The 13,754-nt window shown below is 25.7% G+C and overlaps 1 protein-coding gene across 1 annotated transcript in view; it reads right to left on the bottom strand.

Annotated features, from left to right (window-relative positions):
* The window catches only part of LOC112692077 (calexcitin-2), a 149,915-nt gene that overhangs the window by 3,342 nt on the left and 132,819 nt on the right, over positions 1 to 13,754 (bottom strand). Inside the window, exons 4-6 of the mRNA XM_025566618.1 lie at positions 5,478 to 5,597; positions 3,556 to 3,670; positions 314 to 411 (exon numbers count right to left, since the gene is read on the bottom strand). Of these exons, the coding sequence (XP_025422403.1) occupies positions 314 to 411; positions 3,556 to 3,670; positions 5,478 to 5,597 (333 nt within the window). The remainder of the gene's footprint in view (positions 1 to 313; positions 412 to 3,555; positions 3,671 to 5,477; positions 5,598 to 13,754) is intronic.

Consider the following 13,754-nt stretch of genomic DNA (forward strand, 5'->3'; position numbering starts at 1 on the left):
TACTTACTGTTTTTACTAGGTTTAATTATTTTAAAAATAAAATAATCGCTACCGACAGTATTATAATGTTTGTTACGACCGAAAAAACTTTTGCACTTGGTTCGAGTTAAAATAAATAAACGACCGGAGCAGTGGATTATCCGAGTATTGTGCGCTACATATACGTAGTTGACGTATGTTACGCATTATAATAACGCAAAACAAGTTTCCGGTCACATCAATTTCCGCTAACGAATTTCCGATGCTATTACGACCATCATGTAGGGCTCACTGCAAAGTTAGTGATTAAATCGTTAAAACGGTTAGCGCTAACCTTTGAGAATCGTCTATATGCATCCGCAGCTTCCGCAGCAGGCACGCCATTATTTTGGCAAACTTCGCAGAATTCTGCTTCGTCAATGGAACCGTCTCCTATAAAACACATATAAAAAAATAAGAAATATTACACTAATGATTTTTGTCGAATCCTTCAAAAGCTCGGACTCGGGGTTTATATTACACATTATTCTTTATAAACAGTTGTTAGTTACACGTTATAGAAAATAATGTTAACCTATATATAAATGCATAAATGGTAAACAGTCTTACTATTATCATAGACTTATTGTTGAGAAGTAGGGGAGACCGGGGTACAGTGAGACATGGGGAACAGTGAGACAAGATTCATAATTCGCGCCAAATTAAATATACGTTAGTATGATAATAAAATGAATTGATGTTTATGATGTTATAAACATTTTAATCTAGGAATGAATGAGCTCCAATAACTTGATAACCTGTTATCAGCGTTTTACTGTTTACGCACGTCGATTGTTTGATTACAATTTTCATTATTTTTTTTTTTTTCATTTTTGTTTTTGAATATAGGTAAGTAAATTAAATATTATTATAAAAACCATATATAGTTATGTGTTTTAAGGTATTTAACTATATTTAACTATATGTACTATAGGTACAAAAGAGATTTATTAAAATTTGATTAAAATATTTCTTTGGTCGACAAAAGATACTGGATATTCAACTTTCTCAATTGTTAAAAATTAATAAATTTTGTAGTATTTGGTATTTTTAATATATTGTCCTGATTTCGCAGATTTTTAATTTAATAGTTTTGTTCATTGGAATCTCGGTCGATCCTCTTGTTACTAAAATATTGGGCTGCTTCGCATTCCCAACATAAATTGATTCGTGCAATGATACAAAAATGTGTTCATTAAATGGATAATCTCCACCCACGGATATGCTGTTTGCGTACAAATAACTTTGAATAAAACTTGTAAAATAAACGATTCAGCATACGATTTACTGAGTGAAATTCGTTTGAATTTTAATAATGTGTGCGGTGATATGGAAAAGAGGTTCGGAATCCTATGGACCGCGCTTAACCCTTTATATACTTCAACTACCATCTGAAACCTTCGAAGCGTGATGGAAAATGTTTGCATTGTTTTGATTATGAACCAGGAGTTAAAAAGTTGTTTTACAATTCACAACATACATTGTAGTTACAGTTCTGTAGAATAGCATGATAAAAACCATATTGTTTTGATTGTAATAGTAAAAGTTAAATAACATTATTTGTCATCATATTTTAGTTAAAATATAGATAATAGTTAATAGATAACACATCAGTTTAAATTAATTATTGACACAATATTTTTAATGCACTAGAATCTAATGATTAGATTAAAATTGCTGGGCGAGGTACATTTTTTTAAATACTATCTTAATATGGGTTCGAATAGATCTAACTTTCCGTGCATCTAATATTTTGAAAACTTTTCGTTCGAATACATGACACAGAATAATATAAGTAATAATAATAATAATAATAATAATAATATACCCACTCCCGGCTATTGAGATTAGATGCCATAATTAAAATTATGTTATGCTCAATTAGGAACATTAACCTATCTTATTAGTTGAATTTGCTTTTAATACGATTAAATGGAAATTTATTATTTAGTACAGTACTACGGCAACCCATCTGGGATAATGAATATTCAATTAGTAGTTAGAAAATGTTAAAATTATAGTTTTACATTTAGAAACATTTAGTTTTTGAAATTTACATTTAGTACTGTGATTAAAATTAAATATGACGTTTAAAATGTGTTGTTTATCGACAGGTGACAGTTATGTACTATATTTAGATAACTTATATGAACAAATCGTAACGAATTGAATTGGAAATAAAAAATCTTGAAATAACAACATAATTTTTCCTGTTTTATATTTTCAAATCGTGTTACCGTGGTGGTATAAAGACCTAGGATTTCAAATCTATAATTAAGTAATATGATAAATTCGGATGGTTCATAATTTTTCTCGAAGTTATGACAAATCTGAAATTTGAAAATCTGCAAGAAAATTCCCCGATGTAATGTAATGTATTACGCATGACATACAGAATTGTGTACACAGTAAAAGTGAAAATATTTTATATCCATTAATTAGATACAACAGTAACGAAATAATTTAATATGTTTTATTTGAATAAAAGTCGTATGTAGATTTAATGTACGAATATTTGAATTGTATAGATTTCCACGAATTTTTAACTGCAAATGTTGTAAACGTATAAATTAACGTTTCTATAATATAATATTTTTTGCATTAACATTTGTCATCACACTAAGCCTTAAAAGTTATAACAATACATTTTAAAACGCCTTTCATTTCCCTTCCCGAACAAAAGTCAAATATTTCAATTTGCAATGTTATTATTTTTATATTTTTGTTGTTCTAAGTTTGAAATGATTATAAAATATTTCATGGTTCAAAAGCTTTACAAAAAGGTGTTTGGATGTATTAGAAATCTTCACAAAAGAAACAGTATGAATAGTATAAAAAAAACTTTTTCCATATTTAGAATGGTTTATTTTTTCTACTAGTAATTGCATTATTATTAATACATCTTACAATTACCGTGTAGTAAATAATATCTTTAACCATTTGCACGGAAGTGAAATTTCAGATATTTTTAACGAGCTACGCATTCGTATATAATACATCGGATTATTCCATTTTATTTTATTACCTATATATGTTTTTCAGAAATGTTGTGTGTTGGTATCTAAGTTTTTTAATAACTCGTAACGCTACATTTTTTATCATTTTATGGACATTATCTAATTTTTATCTATTCTGGTACTTAGTCATTAGACTTGGATTTTAATACAAAATTTATGTTTTTAATAGCAAATCTAGCTGATGCAGAATAATTTTCTAAAATGATTGAAGTATCTTGGCATAAAAATTTAACACGGGATAAGTACGTTGGATCGTTTAAAGTGTAGATAGAAATTGTATGTGGAGTGGCCGAGAAAAAAAATCGTTGATGCTCATTATTGTTGTTCCTTTCGACTTTAATACCGGTTAACAATAGAGTTGAAAAAGCTGTACTAAAATTTCATGTATACTCTTAAACACTTAATTCTTAGAATTACAAATTAAAGTATAGAACAGGCTTTTAAAAAAAAAAAAAAAATCATTTTGTGTGCATATTAAAATCGAAAAAATATATAATAAAAAAAATATTAATCATTATACCTGAAGTATCGACCAGATCAAACATGAAGTTCATGTATTGCGTTTGCCATTCTTGAGGTGCGCTTGGGTTTTTGGAAAATTCGTCCCACATTGCGCACCATTCATCTTGTGTTACCTATATGTACGAGAAATAAAAGAAAAAAATCAAAAAAAAATCAAGTATCACTGGTATATAAAAAACAATGTTTATTTCCTATAAAATGTTCGCACCAAGCAATAATAGAGTAATTTTGCATTCGTATAAATGTGTATTTTTACTGCTGATTGTTCTTTCGTTTATTGCGCGATTGAGCACCTAGGGGAAACTGAAAACACGATTTATTGTAAAAACATCTCGATACCCGTTTACTTCCCTAGAGATTTTCTGAATTCTTCTACTTTGATATCCTGTAATTACTTGTGTACTGATCAAATATTTGAATTTATATATTATTTAATTGAGCAATCCGTACTTAACAAATGTTTTCGCTAAAAGATATCAAACTCCTATTTATCTACTTGTGCCAGTTCTTCATAATAGTTTAATTCATATTTGAATTATAAAATATAAAATATGTACAATGTGTTTATTGTGTTTATTATATATATATATATATATATATATTAATTTCACCTAATATAATATTGATTTCTTGTATATTATTAAAAATAGAGATTTTTTTTATGGAACTATTCATAAAAATATTTTAATCCAGGAAAAATTATCAGTACAGTTTGTTTTTTAATTCAAAAAATTTTTAAATAAATAAATTCGTTTAAAAGAGAAATCAGTGAAAATTATAATTTGTCATTTATTATTTTTACCATAATAGATAATGATATTGTTTTGGGTAAGTTGTATTTTAAATAAAATATAGTTTCATTAATATAATTAATAACTTATTCCAAATAAAAACACTGAAATCTCACGGAATTGATTTAAGTAAATAAATCGAAACATATTATTCGATCATTAGTTTTATACTTGTATAGTAATTTAGTGTATAATTAGTGATGTTTTAATTTCAAAATGAAAGGTTAATATCACTATTATATTTAATTGTTGAGAAAAATCCATGAAGTTATTACTACATTACCGTACATGGTATGTAAAATATTTTACAATTAAATTTAAGTTGTTTTTGTAACCCTTATTATAAAATACACTAAACGTAATTCTAAAAACCAATACGGACCATTATAATAATTACAGGGATAATGAAATAAATGACATTTTAGTGATGTAATAGAAATAGTTTTTACACAGACAATATTTTAAATAAGTTTTAAAGAGTTATAATGTGTATATAATAATATATGAGTAAAATGTTTCAACGATGTACAAGGTACTTTTAAATTAGTATACATACATAATCAATACGGTTATTGAAATTAACATTAATCAATTGTATAACGCAAATGGGTTTGAAAATGGAAATTATGTATTTAATGGCAATATTAATTGTATCTAGCGTAGAACTATTTTTATATAGATCTCAATCGAATCAGAAAAATATTCAAAATATGTTCAGAGAATTCTTAATTTACGTTACTTAATTTGAGTTATTATTCATTATTTCACATTCCATATTAACAGGGAACTGGTATCAATATTGAAAAGTCTATATCAATATTTTTATATTCTAAAAATAATTTTTTTTTCAAACCAATTGATAAGCTACGATTAAAGCAAAAAATTATGCTCAGTTGTTGATGATAGGCTTAACTTTTTAAAAATACTAAATATATCACTTAAACACTTGATTTTAAAGGTACTTGAATACTATAGAGGAAAATCTAGTTTGAATAGACTTTGTTTAGCAAGACTGTACTAGCTGTGTGTTTATTGTTTAATATTATTTAATTTATATGTGCACTGTTTATTGTTATCTTGTTAACATAATGTTAACATGAATTTGTGAAACAAATTATGTTTATTTTACCTGACCATCTTGATCTTTATCAGCACCAGACTGCAAACCATCCCAAACCTTCAGCAAACAAGATCGAGTTTTTTCTACTTTTTCCGAATCACCGCTCCAGCCTCGCAGATTACAGAATCTCTGAAAAATAAAATAATGATATTTAAAATTATACTATTATTTATATAAATGTCAAAATACAATACAAAAATAAGTATTTAATAGAATTTACTCTTCCGGAATAAACGATGTATGTAATGGGTTATGTTTGATTGATGGAAACATTTTTATTTCTTCGGTATAGCAATAGGTGTGTTAGATTTTCTATTCCATATTAAGTCTATGGACAGGAATTTTATCTGATAAAACCACAGCAAACGTCACAAAATGAGTAATTAATTGTGTGATTGACTGGATGGCGTAATTGTATATGATTGATATTAAACATGTAATCGTGTACGTACATTTACTTGATGCAATTTGTTTAGATATAATAAAGAAATCGAAAAATAAAAGATTTATGGTTTTCATTTCTTACTTAAATTAAAAATGCAATGTTTTGTCTAGGTTAGGTATAATACATGTATAATCTTTATGTTTCAAAGCATGCGAATGAATTTATGTAAGGTTGAACAATATTGTTAGAATTAATAACAGATATGAATGTGGAGCAAGATAGAGTTGTTCAAAATTGTAGATCTTGAATAATGGATGGAAACTCTTGGTATTGCAATATGTTACATTTTTAAGTGAACAATTGATCGAAATAAATTCTAGTTATTATATGCGATATTGATCAGTATTTTATAGCGTTTAAATTGAATAATGTACATTATACTCATTGATTTTGAATTTTCATGTTATACGATTTCAATATTAATGTTTTAATAACTGATCTGTAAGTAATTAAACTGAACGCAAACTATTAAAACTTGGTATTTAAGTTTGTGGTTTTAACTGTAAAATTTCTATATTTTTGACAAGATCGATGCATAATGAACAAAGAGATAATATATAAATAATAGAGTATTGAACCACATTACCATGTAGACTAAAAACCAAAGCTCTATCTTTTTTTACAATAATGGTAAAGATTAACAAAAGGAAGTATTTTCTGTTAAATTATTTCTTTATTTATTTATTACTAGCATAATTATTTAAGGTAGTGGTAGACAGGGAATATTCGAAAACACTAATTTTAGATCTATTTGAGAGATTATAAGAAGTACTGAGACGTATTAAGTTTTTAATATTTTATAAACATAAAAGTTTTTCCTGAATAATGGTACAATATTAATCTACTTTTAAGGAATTCGAAAGAATTAAAAACAAATGGTTAATCATCAAATTAATAATAAATGCAAATTGTTATTCAAATACTTCAATTGTATAATAAAATGGTTTTTACTATACAGTCATAAACGCTAAAAAAATTATAACAAATTTTTATAACTTATTTGCGTTGAGACATGCGATTTGAATTCTGATTTTTTGTTGGTTTTTATGATATAAAAATGTGTATTTTTATGAGTTTTTAATTTTTTTTAACTTAAATAAACACGCGCATGCGCAGAACATTTTTTTTCTTAAATGGCAACCACTTATTTTAACCACTAATTATTTTTTGCCTATTTTTTTAAATTCATTTTGCTACCTAAACCAACTTTCTAAGTTCAAAAGTGACCAAATTACAGCAATTTAACCAAAAAACTGTAAAATGCACGTGATTTTAAATTTTTTTGACTGTAACTCTGAAAATAATTATCCTAGAATTGTTAAGGCTTGATATTTTCACTCTTATTTATTAAAGTGATATTTAAACGTTATTATAATTTTATCTACTGTATAATTTTCACTTTAATTTGGATATGTATTATAACTTATTGCAAAAAAAACGTAAATAAGCAGTCATATTGTTTATTTCGTGACATTTAATGGATCTAATGGATTTAATAATTATTAAAATAATAATAGATTTAATGAAATTTAATTGGAATTTATCAATAATGAACAATAAGTTTAATTTTTATTCAAGTTATATGTTAATTTATTTTATTGATTAATTTAACGTATAAATTGTTCAATTGTCCTCCGTGAACAAAATATGATTCAGCGCGCCGCATGAATTCTTTATTTTTTGCAGCAGTCATTTTTTCATCAATCAGTTGATTGCAATGATATTTATGATATTTTAAATTGGAATAGAAACGTAATCTAATACTTATTGTATTTTATCAAGCACTATAAAACTAAACATTAGACACCTTCCTTAAAGTAAACGTTTATCTTTATGACAATTTGATACAAAATTAAATATGATGAAATGTTTATTTATACAAACTGATCATTTCGATATTTTTCATCGTCCAAACACGTGTGTTACTCCGTGATTAATATGAATCATTCCGAAAAAGTTAATATGTTATTTATTTATTGGGAGTGTCGAAAAAATGCATGTCGCTATAGGTGAGTTTCGGCCCAACAATATCATTAATGTGTTGGAGACCGGTGAATTACGGCCCGGTCATATTTTATCACTAAGTTAATTGCGGACCGAGGTTAATTCGCCATTCTATGTCCATTGGTTTAACGTGCTCTCCTACTGAAGTTGTTATAGATTTTGAACAAGCTATCCACAGTACTGCAGCAAAAGTTTTCCCTAATATAAAAATAAGAGGATGTCGATTTCACTTATGGCAAAGTTGATGGAGGAAAATTCAAAGTTTAAAATTCACGGAAATGTATAACATAAATACAGATGAATGTTATTATTTCAAATTTTTTTTTGGTTTGCAATTTTTGGATTCTGATGTCATTGATTGTTTCGTGAATGAATTTTTAGCTATACTGCCTGCTAAAGATGATCGGGTTGTACAATTTACCGACTATGTTTTCGAAAACTATATATCCCCGGACGCCATGTGTCCTCCAAATTCATCGTTCTACTTTACTCATCCTAATATCTATAATTGTATTAATGTGTTAATAGAAATTCAATCAGAAACGTATACCAAATGTAGAAGCAATGGAATAAAAACGAAGAAAATATGTGAAAAAGAAGCATGTATAAGACAACAAATGACAAAGCTAGCACAAAAAGAAATAGAGTGGTTTGATTTCATTAAATTATTAAGTTTTAAGTTTTTGCGCAACCAATAATCTAAAAAAAATAATTTTACTATAAAGTACCATATATTTTGCTATTTTTACATAAATAATAATAAAAAAAAAAACAAATTTTTGGGAGATGACTCTGCCAACCTCCTCGTAGTATCTTCTGAGTACCCCTGATAGGCTAATATGATGTGATAAATAAAATTTGGCCGCATACTCCTACGTCTGTTTCATAAATACGGGTCGCAACTCGTATTTAATTTAGGGATTGGGTCGCAACTCATCAACACCGGTATTGTTCACGGAAGATAACAATTTGAACAATTTATACGTTAAATTAATCAATAAATAAATAAACTTGTAACTTGAATAACAATTAAACTTATTGTTAATTATTGATAAATTCCAATATATCCATTAAATGTCACAAAGTAAACAACATGCCAGCTTATTTACGTTTTTCTGCAATAAGTTATAATATGTATCCAAATTAAAGTGAAAATTATGCAGTAGATAAAATTATAATAACGTGTAAATATCACTTTAATAAATAAGAATGAAAATATCAAATTTTAACAATTCTAGAATAATTATTTTCAGAGTTACAGTCAAAAAAATTTAAAATCGCGCGCATTTTACAGTTTTTTGATTAAATTTCTATAACTTGGTCAATTTTGGACTTAGAAAGTTGGTTTAGGTACCAAAATTCATAAAAAAAAAAAAAAAAATAGGCAAAAAATAATTAGTGGTTAAAATAGGTGGTTGCCATTTAAGGAAAAAAAGTTGTACTGCGCATGCGCATGTCTATTTAAGTTAAAAAAATTAAAAACTTGTAAAAATACACATTTTTATATCATAAAAACCAAGAAAAATCAGAATTCAAATTTCAGGTCTTTACGCAAAGATATTGAGTGTTCTCAGTTAGCGTTTACACACTGTAGTAACTATATAAAAAATAAAAATTTATATAATATATTTTTTATTAAATATCTAAATTTTTTTTATTTCGTTTAATATTCGTAATATTTAACTAGGACAATTAAAATAAGTCAAAATTAAATTTTTTATTTGTTTTCACAATAATAAATAAACAAAACTATTTTGGCAACAACAAGATTTAAATAAACACTGATGCAATTTGTTTAAATGTAATGGAATTTTAATACTACATTAACTTTATAATCTTTATTAAAGCACAAAAGATTTATTTTAAGTACGAGGAACAAAAAGGTTCTTTAGAACAAGTGTATTTAAAATCCAATTCTTTATTTTTCTCAGTTTCGTCATTTCATTAAGTAAGGAATGGTTATCTTATTCCTTTTTCATTCAGTCTTTTTAACTGGGCATTACAAAGTTCAACATACTTTTATTACAATCGTTTTATGACATTCGAAATACATACAAAAGACATACAAACATAGTTGTGTTTATTTTACTTATTAATAGATTCTAAAATATTTTATCAAGATATGAAAACAATAGAGTCTATCGAAAAAAAAAACAAACTAAGCGTATATATACCATTTATTTCCTTGTGAATTGTCATGACAATATTATTCACAATATATATATCTGTAAATGTATAAATTTGAACAAATAAAATATTGATTTTTATTAGAATAATCGAGGGAATTGGTAACTTTTTTTTGTTAGGTTAGCCTAATTTTTGTAGTTATAGAAGATGTATTATCTAACATTTTGAATATAAAATAAATTATATATTATATTACATTTGGAAAACGATTCTGAGTATGGGATGGTTTTTATGCAGATATGCACGTTTTTAATTTTAGATGTTTGTATTACAAAATTATGATTTAAAAGTAAATTTGTTTAACATTTTATTAATATTTGGAATTTTAATAAAAAAAACTATAAACTTCATTAAAATAAATCTAAAAATAATCTAGTTATACATTTATCGCGTTATAAAATCGAATTACAAATAATTTCAACATGACGTGTTGTATATTTGATATTGGTTAAAGTTTGATATGGCTTTAAAACAATACAAACTAATCTTTTCTACTAAAAACTTTAATTGGAGAGTACCGTTAATTATTCTACAAATCTAATTAGTGATTGGTATACTGGTTTTTTTTATAAAGACTTAAAATTTAAATATTTCATAATTGAATCTACTAACTATAAAAATAGATACCTAACATTGTTTGATACTAGTTTAGTTTTCTAGTTCTGAATATTGTTAATGCTTCATTATCGCATTTGATATACGATTCATAGTTTATTATTAAAAATAAATACATTTTTCCCAAAGAATTAAATTGAATTCTGTTTAATTAAAAATTATATTAAGGTTAAATTTTTAATATTTCTAAAATGTTCTATTTACTAAAAAAGTGAACTAAGAAATTCAATTTTTATCCTTTTAAGTCTATATGAAATAATACAGTATTATTAATATTATGCTAAGTTCATATATTTTAATAACAAAATTAATACATATATTTATAAAATTTATAAATTAATTATAACATTATTCAATAAATTATGGAAAACATTCTTAGTAATGTAATTTTGATTTAGTTACGAAATTATCTACTGCGATAGTGAGGAGAGAGGTGATTTTCGGATAATTTACATACATTTTCTTGAAAACTATTAAAAAACTCAAATAATAGGATTTTAAAACCATCTCATGGATTCAATTTTAAAAAAATTTAAGAGAAGTTTTATGATTTTTAAAGTATATTTTTTACCTGAAAATTAATAAATTAAATGATAAAATCAAAACAATTTTTTAATATACAGTTAAACAAATAAATATTTTACTTTACTAATTATAATTCACGATCATTCTAATTTATAATTATCATTAAATCACAATTTAATCTGTCAGTTTTAATTAAAACAAAAGTTAAATCATTTTACATGAATATAAGTTATATTAATAATATTAGTATTTGTTGTCGTAGAAATTTTAGTTGTTAAGCTAATGGAAGACTTCTACCCCCCCTAAACTTTAACGGTCTAATTTAATTTGAGTTTGACTCTTACCTTGGTTTATCTAAAAGTTTTGGAGGGCTGAATAGAATCTAATCTATTTTATATTATCAATTTTTCATTGTTGATGAAAACAGTAAATATTATAAGTAAAAGTGTAACTAATTAAGAGAATATGTTAAATTACTAATTATTCAATATTCGATTCACTAGTTCATAACTTACGTTGAAATTAATGTAATATTACGTCATTTATCAAATTAGTCGCAATAAAAAGTAATTTATTACGATTGTATTTAATTTGCTTAATACGGTTGTTCTAAAAATTAGTAATATCATTAAATAGAATTTATAAAAAAAAAAAAATTGTCATCATAATGTATAACAGTGGTCACGTGTCATAACAGCTAATTATACGGTCGCTACTCAATATAACTTAATATAGGAATATATTAAAATAATGCGAGGAAACTATTAAATTGAATTGTATTTGTTTCTAACAAAACTAGTGTTCATGCTCGGTTTATTTATGCACTCTGAAAACTCACGTATACAAATCATTTATCCCTATGCGTACACATTTTGTTTAAAATAACAAATTATAAAACCAATAATGTATTAGTAGCAATGAATTAATGGAATGAAAACAACGATTACGTTGTTATAAGGTAGATTATGTACAAAGTGTATAAACCTAAAATATAACATGATGTATAGTTTTGAAATTATTAATAATGCGTTATGTGAGATATGAATAACATAGATATTGAGGAACTATAGTGGTATGATAGCAAGGCGTCATGGAATGAGACGAAGAGGAATGTATAACCAATGAAGGTTTTTGGGATTCTCCGGGATTTCAGTATCATTTTTAATATATTAAACACATTCCATCAATAAAAAATGTATAGTCAATAGATAAAAACGATAAATCAAAATAACCCTCATAAAATATCCACCTTGAATTACTGGGCATCAAAAATTAAATATAGGTATAGTATAAAATTATTTTATTATTTAATTACATAGTCGATAATATTATAACTTTTTATTTTAACATATAAAATGTTTTGTACCAATTTAAATTTTATTATTTTAAAAAATCTAAATAAGAAAAAACCGTATTTTATTCTGACACGCAATGACCGATGATGCAAGTAAAAATGATTTACCGCTGATTCTTATGTATATGTTGTGTTATGCTTGTGAGCAAAGTTCTCGTCGGATAAATTTACATGATAAATTATTTAACGTTGTAATCGTAACATAAATTACCGTGGATAAGTTCATAATAATAATCTGAAATATAATAGCACAAGGAACCAAGCGGCGTATCGGTTTAGCTTAGACGATACATCGCAGAGTGTCGTTGAAGCTAATACTTTATTTAATACTTAAAAGTTGTTGGGTTCACGTATATTCGTATGAGAAAGATACATGATTTAAATAATTTAAAGTTGTATTTTCCGAGCTCTCTTGGTCTCAACTTGATGTCGTGTTTTCTATTTTATCTTGTGCATATTGTGTAAGACTTACGTAAACGTATATATTAAAAAAACTAAAAAGTAGAAGCCATGTGTATTATTAATTTATGAAATTTGGGGGTCTAATTAGTATCTAAATCATACATTCAATCTTGCTCTGGGGGTGGGGGATTTAACAAAAATAATCGTTAGCTTTTTTTTTTCGTTTCACAGATAAATAAGATAAATAACTGCTATAAATAGATATTATTTTATACAAATTTTTACCAATTCCAGTTTATTTTTACATTACAGTAAATTAATAGCTATTGAAATATAAAAACAGCATAGTTAACAAAACTTTTCAAACACCTATCAATATAATTATTTAATTATCATAATATTTTTATAGTTGTATATTTTAAGTTCAAAGCGTAATAATAAAACTACAAATATATTACACGTCATCAATATTAAAACAATTTTTTTTTTTTTTGGCCCTGAGGGGGTTTGAACCCGGACACCCCTCCCCACGTATGTAAGCCACTGGGTCTAATATTGGTGCACTGTGTGTAACTTATTGCATATAACTCCGATAACGATATGCGACGTATTGATATACGTATTTGCCCGTATAAAACAATCACGACACATGGAATCCGTATTACTATAATACGATGAATACGCGTTTCCGTTGCACAAGTTCATTAAAAATACATTTATCGTGAAACGTTGTACAATATACCACGCGTAAACA

Source organism: Sipha flava, unplaced genomic scaffold (assembly GCF_003268045.1).
Source record: "Sipha flava isolate LNK unplaced genomic scaffold, YSA_version1 70_pilon_pilon, whole genome shotgun sequence".
Lineage (NCBI taxonomy): Eukaryota > Metazoa > Arthropoda > Insecta > Hemiptera > Aphididae > Sipha > Sipha flava.